General features: G+C 41.0%; 1 protein-coding gene across 1 annotated transcript in view; it reads right to left on the reverse strand.

Moving 5' to 3' along the window:
• LOC119809110 (calmodulin-like protein 12) overlaps nt 1-24,269 on the reverse strand; it is a 150,027-nt gene that overhangs the window by 112,925 nt on the left and 12,833 nt on the right. The window contains 1 exon segment of the mRNA XM_038321883.1: nt 8,306-8,322. Coding sequence (XP_038177811.1) covers nt 8,306-8,322 — 17 coding nt within the window.

Genomic DNA, 24,269 nt, shown 5'->3' on the forward strand with positions numbered 1-24,269 from the left:
GCTAGAACTTTCGATATTAACTCTTATAGGAACCAGCATTTATCAGTGATTTGAAACATGAAGATCTCGGAGAATAATCACTTATAGAGTACCAGAAACAACATGCTAAATACTTCTGACGAAAGGCCTCAGTGTTTGGTCACTAATACTCAACTGGGTGCGTGCAGTAAAAGAATCGAAATGAGATCAAAGCCACAAAGTTTTTCTTGGGATTAAAAGTTTGCAGCTCATCGGGCATTCTTCTGTTTCAAATGACTTTAAAAACAGCTGAAATTTAGAGTGAAATTGGGTCTCATATATCTAGTTCTGCTATTTCTCTAGAATTTTCCCAAACTGTAGCTCAGCTGTCTGTAACCGAAGCCACTGGAAGAGACAGACATATAGAAGAACTTGTTGGTCTTGGCCAGAACTGGTCTTGGCCAGGCCTAGGCCCTGTGGCCTAGAGCTTAGTAGTGTATGGAGCTAAGCGGGACTTCGTTTCCAAGGGGAATTCACTCCTAAGCAAAGGAAGGCTAAAACCCTCCAAGCCTCCTGAAAAGTGCCCTTCTTAAAATAACCCAGAAAATCAGCCTGTTGTCCTTCTGGCCCGTTTAAAGCAGGGTTGCTGTTTCCATGCATCTGGGGTTCCTCTGTTTGGACCCCGGCTGCTCCATGATGTTTCTGGAGGCGATAATCTAAGTAAGGCACACTGTCTCAGTGGATGGACCAACTCCTCGCGGTCCAGACTTCCTTGCTCATCTTCTCCCTCCTTCTGCTCTTCAACTGGACCTTGGGAGCTCAGTCCATTGCTCTGATGAGGGACTTTGTCTCTATCTCCATCCATCAATGGATGAAGATTCTACGGTGATATTTGAGATAATCATCAGTGTGATAGTGGGGCAAGGCCAGTTCAGGCACCCTTTGCTCTGCTGCCCAAGGACCTAGCTGGGGACATCCCTGTGGACACCTGGGATCCCCTCTAGAGCCAAGTCTCTTGCCAACCCTAAAATGGTTCCCTTAATGTAGATATCTTCTTCCCTGCTCCTATATTCGCCCTTCCTCCATTTCCAACCTCCCACTCCCCCAAGCTCTCTCCAGTCTTTCCTTTCTCCCTTCTCTCTCCCCCTCTCCCCTTCCCCAAACCCCACCCCACCTCTACCTCCACCCCCATGATCCCAACTTTTGCCAGGCAATCTTGTTTGCTTCCAATTTCCAAATGATCTATATATGTTTTTCTTTGGGTTCACCTTATTATTTGGCTTCTCTAGGCTTGCGAACTATCGACTTAATGTCCTTTGTTTATGGCTAGAGTCCAATAATGAGTGAGTACATCCCATATTCAGCATGCCTTTGCCACTCCTTACCTGCCGTTCTCATGTACACTCTGAAGGAGCCATCATTCAGAGGCTTCATCACAAACACTGCTGTGTCTATTCATGCGGTGTTTGCTGGGAAAGATGTTGTCTCTGGTTTGCACGTGTTTCCTTTTCTTTATTTGCTATTGTTGTTGTGTTGTTAGGTTATATATCCCCCCTTGGGGGCAGTGAATGGAGTTGGAAGCTACTGTCCTGCCAAGACACAGGTTGCAAAACACTTCTGAGTGACCTCAGATACTATACAAGCATGAATCACTGAAGCCCATGCTTTCAACACTTAGCAGAGGTCTTTCACGCAGTGTTGGCCATTCTCCCATGAAATGGAGACTCGACTCATTTGTTCAGCAACCTCCTTACATGAGCCATTCAAAGCTGAAAAGTGGTGGCAGTTAGCAGGATGAAAGCTGGAGATTACATTTCCTGTCAAAAGAAGATGTGCTTTCGGAGGGCTTTAACCAATTAAGTATTTCAGAATATTGTATTCTCCACCAAAATTTTTCTGATAGCATTTCTGTCTTTAATCATAATAATGGAATGTAGTCCAAGCCACATGATTGCGTCTGTTTGGGCACTGGACTGCTTTGCTTTAAATCTAGAGATTTCAATGACTCTAGCAATAATAGCATATACCCTGCACTGAGAGACGTGCCAAGCATTTGTGCCAAGTGTACAACATGTAGCATTTCTAAACCTCGCAAAACATTCCTCTAAGATATATATTATCAATACCACTTTCTGTGCAAAGACACCAGGATGCAAGTGGATCGGGTAGTATCTGGTTATTATTCAGGAATAAAGCTCAGTATTGGAGACAGGAAGGGGCCAAATTCAACCGCATACCTGCCTGGCTCTACTTTGCTGTCCTCTTTGCACTGTTAAATCAGCCCCCCCCCATTGTTCTTTCAGGCTTGCAAGCCTTGCTGTCAATTTACAGTAATACGCTGCTATCTCTAACTTGCTATGCTGCATATTAGCAAGAGTGGCAAGCATGAGGTGAGGAAAAACTATCTCTCCCGAGTGTTTATTTGATTTTATGCCTTAATTTTATAAAAGCCATGTTTACCTCATCCATCTTCCATAGCATATATTACTTTCCTAGTTTGAAAACTACACAATTGTTCTTTCTACTTATATTTCTTAGGCACTGTGTCCCAATCTTTAAGTTTGATCCCTTGAAATCTCTTCTTCTTGCACATCATGAATAATATACTTTGGTTTTCTTTTTCCCACTCCTTTTTCTCTGTTTTCACATTTATTCACATACTGAGTAATATTGTTGAAACATAGTCATACTTTTAGTCATAAAAATATGAAGATAGTATCAACTTAAAATTAAAAAAAATTCCAATGCGTTTGCTCTATAATTTGTAAGTAGGAAAAGGGGTCATCAGGTATTGCTTTTGTCTTATCTATGTGTACTTCCAAGATGTGATTTATTATGCAGCTTGTCTCAAACCATAAACTCAACTGATCCCCCTCCTTGGATTCCCTTCAAGGCAGGAGCCACTGGTTGTCTGTGTCTTTTGACAGTTTTCTTTAAAAAAAAGCTAAACACATACATACAAGTACAAACACACATGAGAAAGGGAGGAGGAAAGGAGAGAGGGGTGTGTGTGAGAGAGATTGAGAGGTGGGATGGGAAGAGAGAGAGAGAGAGAGAGAGAGAGAGAGAGAGAGAGAGAGAGAGAGAGAGAGAGAGAGAGAGAGAAAACAGATTTGAAATTCAGGAAGCATACTCTGGGGGTATAAAGCATATCTAGGAGACTGCCATGTATCATATGTTTTAGCTGTGAGACAAAGAGATTTGGACCAAAATTGAGGGATAGGAAGCGGCAAGAGATATAGGAGCCATTATGTAGATAAATCCTATTGAACTTGACAGCTAACAGGATGGAACATTGAAAAGATAAAACTCTCTCAAAAGCGATACTCCAAAATAAGAAAAATTATTTTAGAGAAAGAGAACATTTATAGATTCATTTTCATTTACACACACTCTCCCTTCCCTTCCTCTTCCTCTCATCCTCCCTCCCTCCCTGACTCTGTCCCTTTTCTCCTCATCTTCTAAAATTCTGAAGATTGAATCCAAGGCTTTATATGTGCTAAACAGTCCCTTTACTATGGCTCATGAGTCCTCAAACAGACTTTCTTGATGACTTTTTTTCTCTCATTTTATTTTTCAGACAAGGTTTTTCTGTAGTGTTGGAGCCTGTCCTAGAACCAGCTCTTTCAGACCAGGCTGACCTCGAACTCACAGAGATCTGTCTGCCTCTGTCTCCCGAATGCTAAGATTAAAGGCATGCGCCAGCACCTCCTGGCTCTTGCTGACTTTTTTACTCCTCCATCATTTCATTTTGGGTAGTAGAATTGCTGACCTTAGGCAATCAGCATAGACTAAATCCATTTTTCATGAATGACTAAACTTGATGCTGTGTTTGGTGTGCTAATGGATCACTTAGTGCAAAAAAGACAAAAATGATTTTCTGTAGATTTCTGTAGAAAATGTATTTCCGTAGATTGTTTGTTAAACTTGTGTTAGTCATCATTTTATTCTGTTTTGCTGGTACAGCTCCCCAATATCCTAGCATCTTTGTGCTCTCTCTGCAGTTGATCAGCTCTCATCATTCAATTTCTTTTCAAGTCCGGCTGGACTAAAGAGCTCGGTTAACGATTATGAGTAGAAACCCAAATTAAACCATAATACTTATCTTCACCTGTTTTTATAGCTGGGAGGTTATAAAAGCTCAAACTTATTGTACTTATTGTACACAGTGTTCTAAGAGAGGGATACCAACATTATCCTTAATTACGATGAGGAACCAGAAACCCAGAGAGGTGAAGAAACATGTCTAGAATCATAAAACTATGAAGTGGTTGGGCTAGGATTTGTGAGACTTTAATCTTTTCATCTCCCCACTTCATTAGAATGAAAAATATGAATATAATTAAGTGTTGAATTTGGCAGTGCCCTATGGTGGGTTTTTTTGAGGATTTTACTTTAAATGTATTTTAATCATTTGCAAGAGTCCAACATTTGTATTTGGCTTTTAATTCAATAACTGAAAATAAATAAGAAGGGATTGAGCATTTGAATGTGTATTTCTAGTTCTACCAGCTACAGTTTTGTGTGAGCTGTAACTGTATTCATTTTATTTCTCTCCAGCTTGTATGAAAGCTATAGAATCATTACATTAGTGTCTCCACATACTTCCTCAGTGTAGAAGGATTGCATACCCGCTGATGCACATCAATCCACAGTGCATTGTTGAGCAAGGACTGGTTGGCTGTGTCCATTCCTAGTCCAAGGATCAAGGTTCCCCGTGCACAGCATTGATAATGTTGTGCCGCCCGGCCACCAGTGTGAAAGGAAGTTTCAATGCTGTGTAGTGCATTCCTCGATGATCCCCATATTGTAGAGGCCCCACTCTCAATTTTAAAGTTTCACCCGATTTGTAGACAATAACTAGAGGAAGTGAGTCATCTAGATCATGCAGTTGATTTTGAAATTTGTTCATTTGTTTTATTTTTGTTGTTTTGGTTTCTCCAGAGCTTTCTTAAAATTTTTTCCATCACTCTGTCTTATGTTGCTTTAGTTTTCTTTTTATGAGATAGGATCTCATTCTGGTTAGCCCAGGCTGGTCTAGAATATGTGATCCTCCTGCTCAGGTTCCAAGGAGCTGGAATTACAGATGTTTGCCTCCATGCATAACTACTATTCTTAAACTTAGTGAAATGCATGTGGTGGGAAAAGGTGGAGGTGGTAAGCAATGTTTCCTAACCTTTGACCCTGTGGTCTCACTCCAGCAGTCTAGTGACAGTTTGAGGTCCCCTCTTAGAGATGGGCTTCAATGTATACAATAAAATGCACACTCCTTAAGAGAAACATCAATCTGTTTTCTCCATTAGTCCTGTGTTAAATAAATAGATGGTGCTCTTGAAAATCTTTTCCCTTTATGTATATGCATCTACTTATAAAACTAGATTTATTTTTAATTTTTGTATTTATTTACTGTGTGTGAATGTGCATGTGTCTGGACTTGCTCTGCTACAAGACAATTTTTGATATTTGGTTCTCTCCTTCCACCATGAGTGTTCTACAGAAGAACTCGGGGTGTCAGGCTTGGCAGCACGCGCCTTCACCTGCTGAGCCGTCTCACCAGGCCAAGTTAATGGATTTTAATGATACAGTGTGAATACTGGAGTGAGAACATTATAGAGGAGATAATCTTTAACTCGCCTCTTCTGAAGAGCTGGCTGCAACAGCTAAAGATTATTTACTACTGGAATGCAACTTAGGTTTCTGGGTCACCAGGCGAAAACTCTCAACAGGTTAATGAAGCTATGATGCCTGGAGAGTTCTTATGAGAAGGAACTGCCAATCACACACAATCCAGCAATCAGTTTATAGAGAGCATACACACACACACACACACACACACAAACACACACACACGTATATATACATTATTTATGTGCACATATAAATGTTATATGTATGAATATGTAATAAAGTGCATAATGATGTTTAAAATTATCATTTGCAATTATGAGACTATGACATATCTGTAATTTCATACCAGTGCCAACCTCACTTATGCCAAAATTTTTACATATGTCATAACTGAGGTAAGCTTCATTAGAAATGATAAAAAATAAAAACAAAATTACTTTGCCAATTGTCATGGTTTACCTAAGTAAGAATCATAACTCTGCTCCTCAGTAAGGACTTTATCCTTATTATGGCCTAATTTTCTCATTGAAATTCTCTATGTTAACTTTTTAAATTTTTATTCTTTAAAATGATGGCAGAAATGTGTACTTTATGACTTTGATATCATCAAATGAGGAGATTAGGCAAGGCTTTATGGAGTTTAAAATGTTAACTAATTTTATTATTTCTTTACACTAGCGTCGTTAAGAAAATAAAACCAAATTAGAATCTTGTTTGTTTATTTGCAAACTTATCTGATTCTTCAAGTTTCTTGATATTTTTTCTTTCATCTATGAAAGGTAAAGTAGTGGAGGATGGGGATGAAGAAATGGAGAAATGACATAGAAACAATGGGCGAGTAAAGAAAGGTGTCTGATGAAAGCTAACGCCTTAGTTTTCTTCACTGTTCAGTTGAGATGAAATATTAACATATTAAATGCACACATTAAATCACATTAGCATTGTGTGGACAGATGACTTCCTTGTGTTGCAAGGAGAGCCAGGCCGCTTGTTCGTCCCGGCCGCAGAACTGGGCACCTGCACCCACCTGCAGAACCCGGAAGTGTCCTTGATGCTCTCTCCCCACAGGTGGCACCTACCTCCATCAGCAACCGCCACACTGGCTTTAGTGACTTCAATATCATGGTGAAGATTGGCCTATTGTTGAACTTTATGCAACAAAGCACAAAGTAGGTTAGTTGACTTTTGCTTCTGGCTTTTTGCTAACCAGCAAACACTTGTGATACTTATCTGTTTTGCTAACTGCTCTAAATGGCCTACTTCTGTTTGTGTGTAGAAAGCCTGGTTCACTTCTCTCGTTAATCCCATGTTGTTCAGAATCCTACCAATTTGACTAACAATTTGTACCTCTAAAGATGGTACAAATGTTATAACAGTTGCCTCTTAAATAAGATAGAGTTTAGAACTTTTAGAGCATTATGAACAAATACCTTTATATTTTGAGTTCAAGAATAACATGCTTCCATTTCTTATGGGCATCCTTTCTCCACATATGAGATGCATGAAAATGCAAGCAATACATTGTGTGAGATGAGATAATATGAAAAGGATTTGGCTTTATCTTTTTTTAAAAAATTTCTCCCACCACCACTGAGCAATCTCTCAAAAGACCAAATTAATAATGATCATTCTTGGTTCAAAGATAAAACAACCCGGATCTAACATTGACAGTCACACAACAGAAAGTCATTTGGGAATATCGCATGTCCCTTTTTGGGAACTCGCAAGTGGAATCCTGGTTCCACTGTGTTATAGATTGTTCTGCTTGCAGAAGTGCCGAGAGGCTAGGATCTGTTTGCAATTACCAAATCAAAATGCAATTAACTAGTCACTGGGAACAAACAATGATGTCTTTAAATGCCCCTTGGAAATGCCTAGCTGGCCATAGGGATCCGGTTCCCAGGGCTCGGATGTTTTCACTTACCAGCCTCTCTGTGAAATATTATTCTGAGGACCATGCGATGGTTGGTCTGAGGAGGAAAGAGGCGAGGGGGAGATGTGGCATTGATCTGGGCACTGAGGCATTTTCTCCTAGCGTCTTCAAAGGAAACTTTCCCTGCTTTCTTCATTCTTTTGTTCTGACCTCACACACGACTTGGAAATGCATCTTAAACTGGGTATTGAATGTTGCTTGAACATGATTTTTTTTCTTATAACATTCTTATAAGAAGTGTTTCTGATATGGCTGAGATGCATAATTCTGGTTTTTATTTTATTTTTTTAAACCTTCTAGATAAAAGTGAGTTTCTTTTTCAAAAACTACATTTTTATCAAGCTAGAAATGCTGTCTTTCCCCTTCCTTTTGTTAAAAGATTACTCTAGTATATGATTTTCTAAATATTAATTCAACTTGTATTAGATATTGGCTGTTGCTCCTAAAATCAGTCTTTAATCAAGTTTTACCTAAAGCTTTTCATAGAAATCAAAATAAAACAGCGAAGTATCCCATTTTATCACCCCAATACATGCCTGTTACAATACAAAGGGCTTTCCATACATTCAAATTATTTTTTGTAAATTTTGTATTTCTTCTTTTACTACTTTGCTGGATGTCAGAGTGGCAATGGAATTACTAAAAACCGAGCAGAAAAAGCCACAGTGGGAGCTGGGATAAGCTATACTCTTTCTCAGGCTGAGAGTGAACTCACTAACAGGAATATATGCATGAGATCAGAGAAATATATAGAATCTATGAAGAATCCCTGTGAGTTTGGTTGACATTTCAGATGGCACACACTTAGGAATAACTGATGTTCAACCTTTTATGGAAACTGTAGTGAGAAAGAAACATATTCCCAAAGACTGCTATATCCAGCAATAGGAACTTGCTGCAGGCTCCCTCTTAGTGATTTCAGACAAGGATCCAAGTAGAAACTGTAAGTGTGTTCTTGCTATAAATGAAGAGGAAGATGACATCAAGTAAAAGAGCATAGCCTCCCTCCTTGATAGATGCTCCTAGGTAAGAAGCTTAAAGGCTGGGCTTGATCTAGAACTCAGGTTCCCTGCTGCAGTGTGACTACATGGGGCTGGGGGTGGGGTGGGAATGGGGGATAGTTAATGCCTACAGCCTGCAGTATTTCTCCTACTCCCAGGTCCATGCTAAATCTCAAGGATTCCTATGAGTTTCCATATAGATAGCCTGATCCATTGGTCTGTGTTCCATTCCTAATCCTTGAAAATAGTGGTCCTTATGAAATAGACGCGCAAACGGTGACAGCTCTGGAGAATTCTCACATTAGGCCTTCAGTAAGGTCAGTTCAAGTTCCACAAGTATACTTGTGGCTATTCGGGATGTGGTTTCCAGAGCCAAGGTGTCTACACCATGGTTGGATGTGAAAGAGATTCTCCCCAAGAAGGTGCAAATATGCAGAAGAGCTCTTCTTGCTTGGTTTCAGATAAGATGCTCATGCTCATTCAGGAGGGGTATTCGGCATCTCCAAAGGTCTTTCCTTTAATTGTACAGACGGTGTACCAAATAGTGCAGATCCAGACATGAGTTGGCTACCTCCCTCGAGTAAATTACACCCTTCTGAAAAGGCTATTCTACAATACAGCATTAACACAGACAGTGGGGTGTTCCTTCCTCTCTCAGGACTGCTGGAATGTGAACTTTATTCTCAGATGAGCTAATCGCTCCCATTTAAGGGCCGTCTGAAAGCCAGACCCTGGTCATCACCGCCACTGATTCATGCTCTTTGAGGGCTGGACCCGATCCAGTAAACAGCTCTCCACCTAGTTCCTGCTTCAGTCTTGGCCCACAGCCTGTTCCCCATCCATTCTCCTCTGATTCCAGTTTCCTAATCACAAACTCCTGTGAGGGGTCCCTCCATCACCAGCCAGGGCACAGATGAACCTGTCTGCAGTCGAGACTCCCCAACAGCTTCATTTGCCAAAAGTCACTCTGCTCAATGATAGAGAAGACCTATGTCCCTAGATGTGACCAGGACGGGTGGAAAAGGTCATTTGTGTCTAGGGTGGGAAAGGTCATCTGTGTCTGGGGACTTTCCATGCACATTGTCACCAGCTTCCCTGAATCACCAGACACATGTAGAACCAGAACATGCTGAAGAACTACAACCAGTGTCCCTTCCGTCATAATTTAAAAACTCTACAATGTGCCAAACTTTCTTTATTGAGATCCTACTTTAGATGCAAGTATTTCGGGGGCAACCAGGTAAATTTAAATGTGTTTTCATTGTTAACTGAGATGGAAAACTAATGAAATGGAAAGACAAAGATTGGCACGAAAAGGAAAGACGTAAGTCCCTCTCAGATGCAGATGCAGACCTGAAAAAGTACGCTCAGTGGTTTATAGTGCTGATCACTAGGGGGTACCAATTGAAGTTTAAGGTTTTTTTATTGCTTTCACAGGGATTGTCATTTAGACGCAATTGGAAATATGTTATATTTCTATTTGTTTCCAAAATTTTTTGTGCCTCTGAGACTCTCTACCCAGTAGACTCAAGCCCCAGGTTTTCTCAAGCAGAATTATGCTAATTTTCTACCTACATGGGTTTGCTGAGTTAACATTTAATGTCGTTTCTTCGGTTTTCACAGAAAAGTGGGAAAGACACATTAACTTAGAGAATGATTTACTGGAAAGAAGGTAATTTTCTATTAATTAGTGCAATTCATGTAGTGTCTCTTTAGAAATTTATTCATGCATTTTAGAATGATTCATTCTTTTCAGAATAATCTTTTTGCTGAAAAAATTACCTTTCCTTCTTTCCTATATGTATATGTATATGTATTAAAATAGATATTGAGCTTAAAACTCCATCTCTATTAGGTTTTCCTGTTATTTTGGCTGCTAGGAGCCTCAGATGTGAAATAAGCACATCATTGCATTAACAGATTTACTACTTAGTAGCTTGAAAATGCAGTCTCCTGTTTCCGTGTACTTAATCACTATTATGCAAAAATGTAGTTTCAAAGCCTAAATTCTAATGACTCTTTCCTGTTCATGGGGTGATTTTCTATACCATTTAAAATCATTTGGAAAATGGAAACATGTAAAAAAGACTGCAAAATTCCTCTACAGATGATATTAGGTCCTATGAAGCATATAACATATAGTTATGGCTTTAGAATGCTCACCAAGACCATGGATTCTCAGAGTGATGAGGATTTACAGGGTGAATTTGTTTTTGGTTTTGGTAGCAGCTCTACAGTAGAAGGGCATGAGAGCAGACTGGAGTGTGGGAGTCTCACTCTGGGGTTTTGGAAGTGATGAAGTGGGAACTCTCCAGTCTTGACTCTGAAAGTTCTCTGAGGTATAAACAGGACAATAATGGTGGTGGTGGTGGTGGTGAGGATATGCCATTTTATTTTTTGTAAAAAAACTTTTGTTTATTAAACAACCATGCTAAATTATACTTCCCTGCAAAACTGATACTAGACTTATACAAATTTGCTGTCTTAGGGAACCAAAGAGAAGGATATTATACCCTAGTGTAAGTACAATTCATTGCAATGGCTTCAGTGAAAAGGAGGCAGGCATACCGGGACCATATCCTGTGGAAAGTTTTGATCAGAAGCATCTTTCTCTACACGTTCTTCCCTTACCTGCAGAGGCCATTCTTGGAGCTGTACACTGATAATTCTGTCACATGAAATCTATGTCTTGTCCCATTATTCTAGCCTTGAAGGCTGTTTGAGATGGAAATTCTTTTGACTTCAAAGCAGAACTAATGAGATGACCCTTCAGCAAATGGTCCCTGATTTTAAATGACATTAAAATCATTAAGCCATGTTGGTTTGGGGTCATGGGATACCAGTAGCTTATTAACTTAGTCTGGGTTGAAGTGTTGATGAGTTTCCCTGATGGAAAAGGTGTGATGTTCTCATGACTAAACTGCCCTGCATGGAGCAGTGAAATGCAGCTGGGAACAGCTGTCTAGAGCTCCTCCAGCCAAGGGCCTACTGTAATCTCAATAGTGCATCCTTCTTCCGCTGCACACTTCAGATTCTCTGTACAGATTTCTGACTCCATTCTCTGTCGATTTTCACATATCTGCAAAAAGAAAAAATGTGATGTATTCTCAAAACAGAAACAGATGTGAAATCTAATTTTTTATTGGAAGTGGCAAGATATATAAAGATTTAGCAAAATACTAAGCTCACAAACTTCATGACCACAAATGCAGTCACTAAGAAACAGAAGAATAAGACAGCAGGGTGGTCTTCATCCAGATTTTATGTTCTTTGTAGTGAAATGCCCATGATACGCCACTGTCAATAGAATAAGGCAAACAAATACACACACACACACACACACACACACACACACATACATACACACAGATATCTTAAAATGTTTTACAAAACATTTAAGAAATGTACCTTTCTTTCAGCTTTAAAGAACTGAACTTGATGATTCCTATGTTTTATCTCATTGTGAAAACTCAGAGTTATTTGACCAAATGAGCTGTTTTGCCATGAAAGAAAAAGTTCAGAATTGAGTTATTTTGCTCATTAAATTTTAGGAGAAGCTGCTGTACCGAGCACAGTAGATGGAACAGCTTTTAAGAAAGAAAGAGGCAGGCAGCACACACTGATGGAGTATAAGCTTTGAAGTGGGTAAATTAGCATTTATATGGTGCTATTTTTCAGGTAAGACAGTCTGGTAATATATTTGCTACAGTATGTAGTTAGGAAGTCAAATCCAAAGTAAACAAAAGTGTTACAGTTCTTTTATTTTAGAAAAAGGCTTTGGATTTGATTAACATTTCTCTACTGCCTACAGTTCACTAGGCACTGTGCTAGCTGAGAGCTTATTGTTGCTATTTAATTTCTATGACAGGCTTGTTTGCTATTACTACCTCTATTCTTTGAATGAAGAGTCTGGATACCTAGAAAAATTCAATAACATAGTCAAAGTCTCCTATTTACCAAATTGTCAAGCAATGATTAGAATGCTGTTTTCTCTGAGGCTAAAATTATTTTCACAACTATCCCAAGTCAATCAAAAAAGAAAGTTATACATTCTCTTAAGTACTTATAATTAGATATTCTTTAAGTACAAGTTAATTTTCCCTTTTTTGTCTTTATCTCTTCCATAAATTCGTAAGACATAGCATAGTGGATGCCCAGATTAGTGTTAAGGAATATTCAGAAAGTGTGAGGGACATGCCATAATAGGCAGGATGTATGACAAAGGAGTAGCTAGGCAGCCTTTGGTGACCTGGGATAATGTCTGACATACTCTAAGAAATTAATAATAAAAAAGAGTGCATGTTTTTGCAAGAAAAGCCTATCCTTATCTGAGTGACCTTCCAGTACATCTTAAGGAACACTGGATTCTTCCAGAGGATCCAACAGAAGGAGCCTGAGAAGGTGAAAATCAACTGAGATGGAATCGATGAAATAGAACTTCAGTCTATCGTCTTCTTGGACCACAAAAAAAAAAGATCTGATTAAATTTGTTTTGTCCAAGTTATATCCCTAATTATACTTTGTTCAGATATAAAAATTCTCCTGGCCTCATAACATTTAATTATCTATTTATTTCATATACATCTTGTGCTACTTCGATGTTTTATATTTTTTGGACCCACAGTTTGAAAATTTTAGATAGAGCCAGTGATTAAGTAGTGGACAAAAGGCAAAAGTATGATAGAGTTTTAAGAGAACATAAATTTATATACTATTCTGCATATTTTCCACAATCAAGATACATGAAATAATGTTTTCCAGTAATCAGAGAAGAGGAACCAGATATGGAAATGCTCTTAGCATCAGATTGAATTATTTCTAATAGGAGTTTGTCTATATAAACCAAAACAATCATTGAGCCTAATAATTATTCTATCAGCATCAGCTACACACACACACACACACACACACACACACACACACTTTCTTATGTAACTCTGATTATCCCTTGAAAGATTTTGCATTCCTTCAGCAGATCCCCTTCCCCACAGTCCAATTGTGCCTATTTTTGCTTCTCTATCTGGCTTTTAAGTCGTTAATAAGTTTAAAACCATATACAACATCATAGTCTCAAGAATTAATACTGGTTATTCCAAATTTTAAATATTAAACCCTATATTCAAAGAAAATAAAGATTACATGTTACTGTCAGAAAAATGCACTCTTATTTTGTCTTAATATATATACAGAGAGAAATAGGGTCAACCTTCAAATCTTGATAGCAGCACCATGCCTAAAACTTAACTATTATTTATAGTCATTCAAGTTTCACAAGTTTAGGCAAAATTGAGAAATAATGGAGAATATTTATCACCTAGAAAAATGTTTCCAAATAGTAAGTGGGTTGAGGGAAATTGGTGCACTTGTATGCCAACATGCCTATGTAATTAATAAACTGGGATAGAATGCTTATATAAGAATTTTTTTCCTAATAAAATCTCTGTAAAAACAACCGATACAATCAAAACCTAACTTCAGTGAGAGAAACTTATTCAGTTAAGTTAAAGAATACCTTGTGTAGAACAAATGTTCCCTTGCTCTGTTGTTTCCAAGTGGCTCACTCTTTATTCATTTTATTCTTTTATTCATTTATTCAGCATTGTACTACCACTTCATGTCTGAAAATGGTAATGGGACAGTTGTAAGGAAGGAGAAGGGGGAGGGCTTTTGATATGAGCTCTATAAATAATTAGGGAATTAAAATTGGCATTGTTTTGTACAAGAGCAGTTTTACAGCAAATTGGGGCATGAATGAAGTTGTCTGTGTGGTCAAGCTGGGCTGACAATGCTCTCCTTAAGAGTCATAGGTTACCTAACAAAAATCCCAACAGGACACTTGAGAAGCTCTGTTTTGAGTGGTTGGTCAGGGTTGTCTAAAGACCCCAAAACATCACACTTTATTGCTGTTGCCCTTGGCTGCTCCTCAGAGGTGGAGGCAAGTCCTTACTGCTGAATATAGCACACCGTTTGGACACAGGACCCCACGTATCTGTACTGGATCTGACCTGAAACACTCCTCCTTGAAAACTAGGTTAATGTTACTAGATGGTGTCATGTAAGCTTCTAAAAAAGGTAAACAAGCAACAGTCCTACCCAGCTCTGACACCTATGATACAATAGTGACCATCATGGCAGGATTTCCCTAAGTGTGCGGGAGTAACTTATCAACAGTCTGTTTTCCAATACTAAATGTTTAGCTCTGAAAACACGTACGTGCATACAACTTTATACGGACTGAGCAGGTTGAATTTATATATTTATGAATACACACATCCACATAACATGCCACCACAGCCAACAACAAAAATTTACAAAAAGAGGTCATGAAGCAGGGTGCTGGTGGCACAGATCTTTTATCTTAATATGTGGGAGGCAGAGGCCAGTGGATCTCTGTGAGTTTAAGGCCAGCCTACAGATCAAGTTTCAGAGCATCCAAAGGCTACACAGAGAAACTCTGTCTCAAAAAGAAAAATAAAGGTTCGTGAGGTCATGAATTTGAAATAGAGTAGTGAGGTTAGACCTTGCTCAATATCGGAGGAGTTAGAAGGAGGAAAGGGAAGAAGGAATGGTATAACTACATTCTTATTTAAAAACATATTAAAATGGATAGTTTATCAGTAGTATACAGTGGAAAAAGAAGAACAATAATCATGGAATCATCGGGACTAGTCATAGTCCAATCAGCTGTATGACTCCATCTAAATCATCCTCCTTCTCTAGATGTCTTCTGTTTTTTTCATTGCAAAATGAAAATGCTTATTTTTCAAGACTGCAACATAATTAAAATTAAATGTCTATAAGACACAAGAACATTGTGCTATGTATCACTTGTGTTTCACAGACAAAAGGACATTGAGGGTCTTGATTCTCAATGGAGTCGGGGTCTTGCCTAAACCTGTGCTGATGCTGAGTGTCAGAGCTGCAGGATGCTGTAGAGTCTGCCTTCCCCTGGATGATGTTATAGAGCTAGCCTTCCTGCCAAGCCCCGGTCCTCCTCCCTCCACTATGCCAGGGTTGGTTGTGTTGGAATGTCAAGAAGGTTTTTCAGGATATCTTGAACCATTCCTTGAAATAAAAGAAGTGTCATCTGATGACTTCACTTTGTCCTCTAGCTCAAAGTATTATGCAAGTTGTCTATTCATTCATGTGACACATACTTATTCAGATTTAAAATTCATCAAGCACGATTCTAGCAGTGTGAAATATGTCCGGAAACAAAGCCGGTACAGGATTCTACATTTATGAAGTTTGCGTTCTAGCCTGGCAGACCCCTTCCCCCCAAATTGAATGAATTAAATTATAAAATATATTCAGAAAGTGTTAAGAAAACACTGCTTTCAAGCCTGTCCATGAGGATGATTACAGTGGCCTTTCTGAACAAAGCATGTGACATTGAAGGGAAAGTTGATGGAGATGAGGTAGCTGATTACATTGAGATATGAAAGGGATAGAGGCAAGGCAACAGAGCAGCTAGTATAAGAGCTCAGTGGCAGAAATGTTTGCTATGTTAGATGAGAACTGAAGATCCCTGTGCTGGAGTAGAGTGAGCGAAGCAAAGACGAAGGAGAGAGAAAACAGGCATGGGGATGATTATGTGGGTGTTTTTCAGTCATCGTGAAAGAGGTGTATGTATATGTAACTATAATAAAGAATAAGATGTCTTAAATTTGAGAGAGAGTAAGGATGTGAAAGGAGATGGAGTGAGGAGAGAAAAGGGGGAAATAACTAAAAAGAAGTATTCATGTGTGAAATTAAAACAGTATTTTAAAATTTTAGATAATAAAAAAAAGAACTCATGTGCAGATGCTCAATAAAACAAGGCCATGGCAGGTACTCAGAGTAGATGAGAAAGAAATCAATGTATAATTCAGAAAGATCACTCCAAAAGATGTATGGGCAATTATCTGGAGGTGGTGTCTTGGCTACTGTTTTGTTTTTGTGAAGAGATAATATGACCAAGGCAACTCCTATAAAAAACAAAACAAAACATTTAATTGGGGTTTTGTTTATGGCTCAGAGATTAGTCCACTGTCGTCATGGTGGGGAGCATCAGCTTCATCAGATTCATAGATTCACAGGCAGCAGACACACACACACACACACACACACACACGGCAGAGAGAGAGAGAGAGAGAGAGGAGAGAGTACGAGACGATCTGACCCGAGGAGTAGGATGCAGAGACTGATCGAGAGGAGCCTGAGTCCGAGGCTGAGAGAGGAGGATGAGGAGGAGGAGAGGAGAGAGACGAGAGAGAGAGAGAAAATGGATTTTGATTGTGGGACAGGATTTGAAACACCTCAAGCCCACTCCCACTGCACCACCTCCTCCTACAAGGTCACAACCCTTCAAATACCCTTCCAAATGTTCATCAACTTAGGGACTAAGCATGCCTATGGGGGTCATTTTCACTTATACCACCCCAGTGAGCAAGATGAGAAAGGGTACATCAGAGGCTATTTGTTGGGCCAAAATTATCTCAGGACCTGTGCCTGGAGGCCTGTAGGACAGAGAAAAGCCTGGCCCGAGTTGGAAGGATAGTCCTAAAGCTACTGAGTGAGGAGGAGACAGCAAAGTCTAGATAGACGCCCCTCCAGCCAGGGGGAGGGCTTGGCTGTCTCTCATTGGCTGGAGGTACCCCCACATCACATGATGTCACCTACCCTATATAAGCTCATTCTCAAAGTAATTAACTGAGTTCCTGCTTTGATTTGATTCTGTTGCTTCTGATTGTCTTGTGTTGTGGGGCTGTGGAAGGGAGAGATAGTGCACTCACATTTCCATGGAGTATAAAACTAAGGAGGCCTGGCAACTGGCACCTGAACATGGGGCTCGGCTAGTCCCAGGGCTAAGCAGGGTCAAGGTGAGTAGGAACCCATATTGGGTAATACAAATTCACACAAAAATGACCCAGTGCCTTTATGATACTCTCCCGAGGCCTGGAATTGTCAGACTACAATGCAATCCAGGAATGGGAGGATATAATTACCCTGGCCCCCTGGGTACCCACTGGGAATCTTTTCTCATGGGACACATGGAACCAGGTGGAGAATCTGGCCAGAGAAAGGGAAAAACACTTTGATATACTCCCACCATTGGGATTCTATCCAACTATTATGGCCATTAACACATGTTTTCACCCTGCTGCTCTGCCTCCCCCAAAGACAGGTAAGAAAAAAGTCAGAAATAGGGAGATGTCTAAAGAATCTGAAAATACCCAACTGTCTAGAAGGGCAGGGGAGAAGGAGACAGGCCGGGAGCTAGAAAAGATCAAAGATTGGGAGAGGTCTGAAGAATCCTGCTGTGGGACAATGGTCTGTACCCTGTCACTTGATTTTTAAATAAACACTGATTAGTCAGTAGCCAGGCAGGAAGTATAGGCAGGGCAACCAGGAAGGAGGTAGAGGCAGGGTGATGAGAATTCTGGGAAAAGAAAAGAGTTGGTCTACATCTGTCACCCAGATGCAGAGGAAGCAAGATGTGACTGCCTTGCCAAAAAGTTACCAAGCCATGTGGGTAACACGAATAAGAATTATGGGCTAATATAAGTTATAAGAGTTAATAAGAAGACTGAGCTAATAGGCCAATCAGTTTATAATTAATGTAGACCTCTGTGTAGTTCTTTAGGACTGACGAATAGTGGGCGGGACAGAAACCTCAGTCAACAGAGTCCAAAAGTAACCAATTAACAAAATGAACAGGGGAAAAGGAGACAGATGTAGGGGAACAATCAAAAATGGGTGCAATTTACTGAAGAGTGGTCCTGGGGGAAGGAATAAGGCAGGCAGAGGCAAAGACAAAAAGGAAGGTAGATATTGCCTGTGACAAAAAGCAGCTGCCTCCTTATGCCCACAGCCACCCTGGAAAGGATAAAATGGGAGAGGGGAATGGGACAAATAAGGGTGATCCATCCTTGCCAGGAGGAAATGAATATACCAACCTCTGGAGGAACTGCAACGTTGGGGCTCTCACACAGAGGAACTTGGGGTGGATCCTCCAGGGGATCCTAGACCTATTTACACCGAGGACAATAGGCCTAAGGTTTATGGACCCCAAGCCTTCCCAGTCAGTGTTGCCCCTGACCTTAACTGCCCCTTAGCCTGGTATCCTTCGGAATCTAAGAATCTGAAAGAATTGAGGAAGGCAGTGACCCCAGATGGCCCCAACTCCCTTTGGGTCATGATCCTCCTTTAGGAGGTAGCCCACTGTCCTTGTGTCCCCAAGGACTGGTATGATCTGGCTAAGGCTACCCTGGGGGGTTCCCAATATGTTAAATGGACAGCCTTCTTTAAGGAGGCCTGTCGCACTAGGGCAGAATTCAATAGAGCAGCTGACCACCCATCACGTATCCAATGCTAACTGGTACTAGGAAGGCTTTTCCACTGGGATCCAACAAGCCAGGACTGCAGCTCTGTATTGGGACCAAGTTAAACAAGCAGGCCTGAAGGCCTGGGCCAAGCTAGATGTAGGACCCACTGAGTCACCTATAGCTGGCACAATGCAGAAACCAGGGAAGCCGCTTCCTAACTTTTTTGTCCATGTGCAGACCAACCTTGAGAGAAAATTGCCCCTCGGAGGGCTTAGAGACCAATTTACTAAGCTCCTAGTCTGGGAAGGTATGAACCAAGGTACAAGATGGCTTGTGCTGGCCTTACGGAAGGGTTCATGAGTCAATGGGTTGTGGCATTGCATAATTTTGGGACCCAGTCACATACCAACCAGACTCTTGTAGCGGCCCTCTAGCCTCTTCAAGTCCCGGTGGCTGGACAACAAAAGCAAATACCTGGGAAATGCTTTCTAGGTGAAGACTGGGGCATTTTAAGAGGGATGGTCCACAAAAGGGCAATAAGACTCAGGTGTGGAAGAGACTCCCTCTGTCTCTCTACCCTCACTACCACAAAGGGTACCATTGGAGCTCAGAATACCACTCCAAATTTGATATAAATGGGAAACCCATTAAAAAATCAACTTTTAAATTAGATGGGGGCATCTTCCGGCCCCCTTAACCAAAGGAAGGAAAGATGCACCTTCGGTTAACTGGACCATTCCAATGATAGAGGGGTTCTGGTCCAATATGACAATGATCTTTGGGGGACAAAGATTCCAATGCCTGATAGACACAGGAGCTGACAGGTCAGTTCTCAGAAAGGAAGAGGTCCTGACTAGCTGGGATCTCATAACTGGGATGCCTATCACAGGGGTTGGAGGAAGGTCTATGTCCCAAGGGACAGCCAGTCCCATAACTTGGGTGGGGCCAGATAGAGACAAAGGAAACCTCAGACCTCTGGTCCTCCTGGGGTTGTCTGGAAACCTCCTGAGACAAGATTTGTTAGGACAAATGGATGCCATTATTACCACTGACCACCTAGCCTTTTATGATGATAGAACTGAGCAAGGTGTCATCATGAAGACTCCCGATACCTAGATTCACACCCAAAAGTAGAGGCCACTGCCCCCAGATTCCTCCCTATTAGATGTGCACCTGGTAAGCCAGTATGGGTGGAGCAGTGGCCATTACCTGTATTTAAACTTAAGATGCTCAAGGAAATCACCAGAAATCTGCTGAAAGGAGGACAGATACGGCCCTCAATGAGCCCCTGGAACAGCCCTGTTTGTGATACATAAGCCTAATTGGACCTGGAGAATGTTACAGGACCTACGAGCAATCAATGCCCGTATAGAGCTATTAGGGGCCACTTTACATGGCTTAACTTGGTCCCAGCAATCCCCTCCCAGTTTCACCTCACTGTAATTGATCTAAAGGACTGATTCTTCTCAATTCCTCTTCGTGAAGAGGATTGTGAGAGGTTTGCCTTTTCAATTCCTACAGTTAACTCCTCTTGATCTGATGGGAGATATGAATGGACAATTCTCCCACAAGGGATGGCCAATAGTCCAACTGTTTACCAACAATATTTGTATAATATCCTCTCTCCTTATTTTGACAAAGATAATACACTCCTATATGTTTATGTGGGTGATCTAATCATTGGGCATTTGGAGGAATCAGGGCTAGCTCCCTGGGTAACCTTTATTGTTGATATCCTCCAACAACATGGCTTTAAAATAATCCCAAACAAAATATAAAAGGTACCCCCCCTTTCATATATTGGGATCCCAATTAACACTCAAACCAAAGTGAATGGACCCCAATTAATACTGCCTGAGCCTCTCACTTTATTGGGGTTATAAAAGATACTGGAGGTAATGAACTGGGTAAGGCCCTGGTTGCCTGTAGATACTGGGCAACTATATGTGTTATATGATCCTCTAAAAGGGGGCAACTTTATGAGATCATTTTCTTACCCTGAGAGGGCCGTCAGGCACTCACTGAATTTGTCAGCAAGCTCCATCAGGCTTCTTTGGTAAGATATAATCCTAACATTCCAATTAGGGAAAAAGACAGTGTTGGCTGCCATTGTTCAGCAGACACAACCATTAGAATGGGAACACACCAGCAGGGCGGGCATTCTCAGAGTGTATTCTCTAGTAGATCAAATAGCTGATATGATCATAAAAATCAGGGATACCTCCCTCTGACATTATGGAAAAGATCCTTTTAAATTAATTCCATTCAAAATTAAAAATTTAGAATGGCAGCCAGACATTGTTCTTAATTAAGCCTTGCCCTGGAGGGATTTCTGGGGACTCTGGACACCCACTTTGGGGAGTACTGGTTAGTAAAGTTATATCAAGAACTATACTGGAGAGTCCCCTTAGTCTTTTCTTCTAGGCCCCTACCCCAAGCATACACTGTTTGCACAGATGGTGGGAAGAATGGGGCCTTTGTAGTTTTCCCTGCAGCAGGGACTAAGACAAAGATTACCAAAATTCTCCCTTGTGGGGGATCCGCTCAATATAAGGAAATGGTAGCCATATATATTGCCCTACAAGAGGTCCCAGAAGCCTGCAACCTCTATTCAGACAGCTCTTATGTGGTGAACCTACTACCACACTTACCCTATGGCAATATCAGATTGGATGCTAATCCTATTTCTGCCTTGATGATATAACTTGGATAGTTCTTAGAAGGTAGGAAAAAAACATATATATTCAATATCTCAGAGGACACCAAAACCTTCCTGGCCTCATTTCTCAAGGGAATGCTGCTGCAGATGCTGCAACTTCAGGGGCCTGTCTCATAGAGATCTCAATTCCGCCCATACAAAATGCTACCCAAATGCATGACTTAACTCATGTCAACTGGAGAGGATTCAGATACCTATACCCCCAGATCCCCTTAACAGAATTAAAGAGACTTGTTTATACATGTAAGACTTGAGAACAGTTTCTCTGCACCCTTCTTTACAAGGGCTGGGGGGTGAACCCAAGAGGGTTAGGAACCAATATCATCTGGCAAACAGATGTGACCCATTACCCTCCGTTTGGCAAATTAAAATATATGTTTGTGACCCTAGACATGTACTCTAAGGCATGCTGGGCTGCCGCCCACTCAGGGGAAAAGGCAACCCATGCCAAAAGCCACTTCTTACAATGTTTTGCTATGTTGGGACTACCACAACAGGTCAAGACCTGCAACAGCCCTTGTTTTATAAGTAAAACGTTAAAAGAATTCTTCCAGAGATGGAATATATCCCATACCACCGGGATCCCATACAACCCTCAGGGTCAAGCGATTGTCGAAAGACATTATCAATAGCTCAAAGAGGTCTTTATAAAACAAAAAGGGGGAGAAGTCTCCCCCATCTACAACTTCAAAAAGCATTATTAATCATCAATATTTTAAATTTTCAAAAATCAGATGAATAAAATAGATTCCAGAAACATTGGGGATCCTTACTAACAAGGTCCTGCCTAAAGGTTAGGTGGAAGGATCCTCTCACTAACCAATGGAAGGGTCCAGATCCCTTGTTGACACAGGGTTGAGGATATGGATGTGTCTTCTCAAACAGAGGGGAAACACCTATATGGCTACCCATTCATAACTTAAAATTTCTTCCCTCCCCTCAGGATAATGAGAAAGACCAAGATGACCAATAAAGAAAGAAAATGATTATGGTGGACAACCCTTAAATTCAAACACAAAAAAAGAAAAATCACCACTACCCAAGAGAGATTGATCCTTGAGGAAAGTATTGCCTGTTCATCTATTTCCTATTTCAGATGCCTCTCCCAGTGGTTATCATACTAATTCTTCTCACGGGGACCAAGGTCCAGGCAGCAAGCTGCCACCAACCACAAAAGGTGATGTGGATCTTGTCGAGTGCTGGCACTGGAGGGATCCTAAACCAGACCTCTCAGATGACCACACCCAGGCTGTGTTGGCCTGACCTGATATTTGACCTCTATGATTTGGCACTTGGGAGCTGGGATGTGGGAGACTGGATTATGGGGATCGAAGGGAGACCTGAATGCAAAGGCTCTCAGGGGTATACCCTATCCCAGGCACCTTAAATTAATGAGCCTTGGTGTTTTCATGTCCTTAGCAGACGTGCCTTCCTGCAGATACCCTTTTATATATGCCCATCCATGAGTGGGGGCCTGATTACTATTGTTCTTCCTGGGGATGTGAGAAGACTGGGACTGGACATGAGGTAAAACAACATGGAGATACAATGATCTCCAGGATCTCTCAGGTACTCCTATCCCAGAACCCCCTATATGGAATATGCACTCGATTTAGATGGAACCCTCTGATGTTAAGGTTTACAAAACAGGAGAAGAAAAGGAACCTATCCTGGTTATCTGGGCAGATGTGAGGATTAAGGCTATACCAAAAGGTATATGATCATGGCCTTATACTCATGCTTCGAATGGAGATACTTCCTGAGGATCCTTCCCGGATGCTGGGGCCTGCTTCCAAGCTAACGTCCATGAGGAACACACCTGTGTATACCTCAACTTTACATACACCCTTGCATCATCTACCCCAAAGGTATCCTTCACCAAGCCACCTAGAGATGTAAAGGGACTAGAAGCCTCACCTTATTTGATGGAGGCCATTAAGATGGGCTTTATGGCTTTAAACCTTACCCACCCTGAAGCCACTGGGGCCTGTTGGTTTTGCCTACAGCCACTAACCCCCTATTTTGCAGCTTTTGGGGTAAATGGCTCTTATGAAATACTAGATAGCTGAGATTTGTAGATAGAAAACCCCCAAATGGGGGAGATGTTGGAACTGACTATGCCTCTTTGGTGGATGTCGAACACCCTCTTTTTAACCTCACTTGTGATGTGCTGAATGGGTCGATAGCTTCATGGAGGATGCCCCAAAATCATGGGTATTTTTGGATCTTCCAAGAGACAGGGGTTACTCCCTGACTCACTGATCATTCAGCATAATGAAACTTGCCTGCTTGTGTTAATTTTTCCTCCCGTGCTTTACCACATGCAAGAAGAATTTCTGACCCAAAGGCATAAGAGATATCCCTTAATGGCCCTGACAGTCACCACACTGATGGGGCTAGGGGTGGCCGGGACTGCCCTGGACACTTCGTCCTTGGTGATTTTACTACAAGAAATGGTAGTAAATTCACTCACAATTGACAGCAACTTTAGAAAAGACAGAGACTGCATTACATTATTTACAAAAGTCTTTGGATTCCTTAGCAAGGGTAACCTCACAAAATAAGGCTTGGACTTGCTGGTTATGGAACAGGGAGGAATTTGCAGGGCACTTGGGGAAGAATGTTGCTTCTATGCAGACCATTCTGGGATAGTTACAAGAACCCTAGATGAGTTAAGAAAAGATATTGATTTATTTAAGTCAAGGACCCTTATGCGACCTGGT

The sequence above is a fragment of the Arvicola amphibius genome, chromosome 3 (genome assembly GCF_903992535.2).
Source record: "Arvicola amphibius chromosome 3, mArvAmp1.2, whole genome shotgun sequence".
Classification (NCBI taxonomy): Eukaryota; Metazoa; Chordata; class Mammalia; order Rodentia; family Cricetidae; genus Arvicola; species Arvicola amphibius.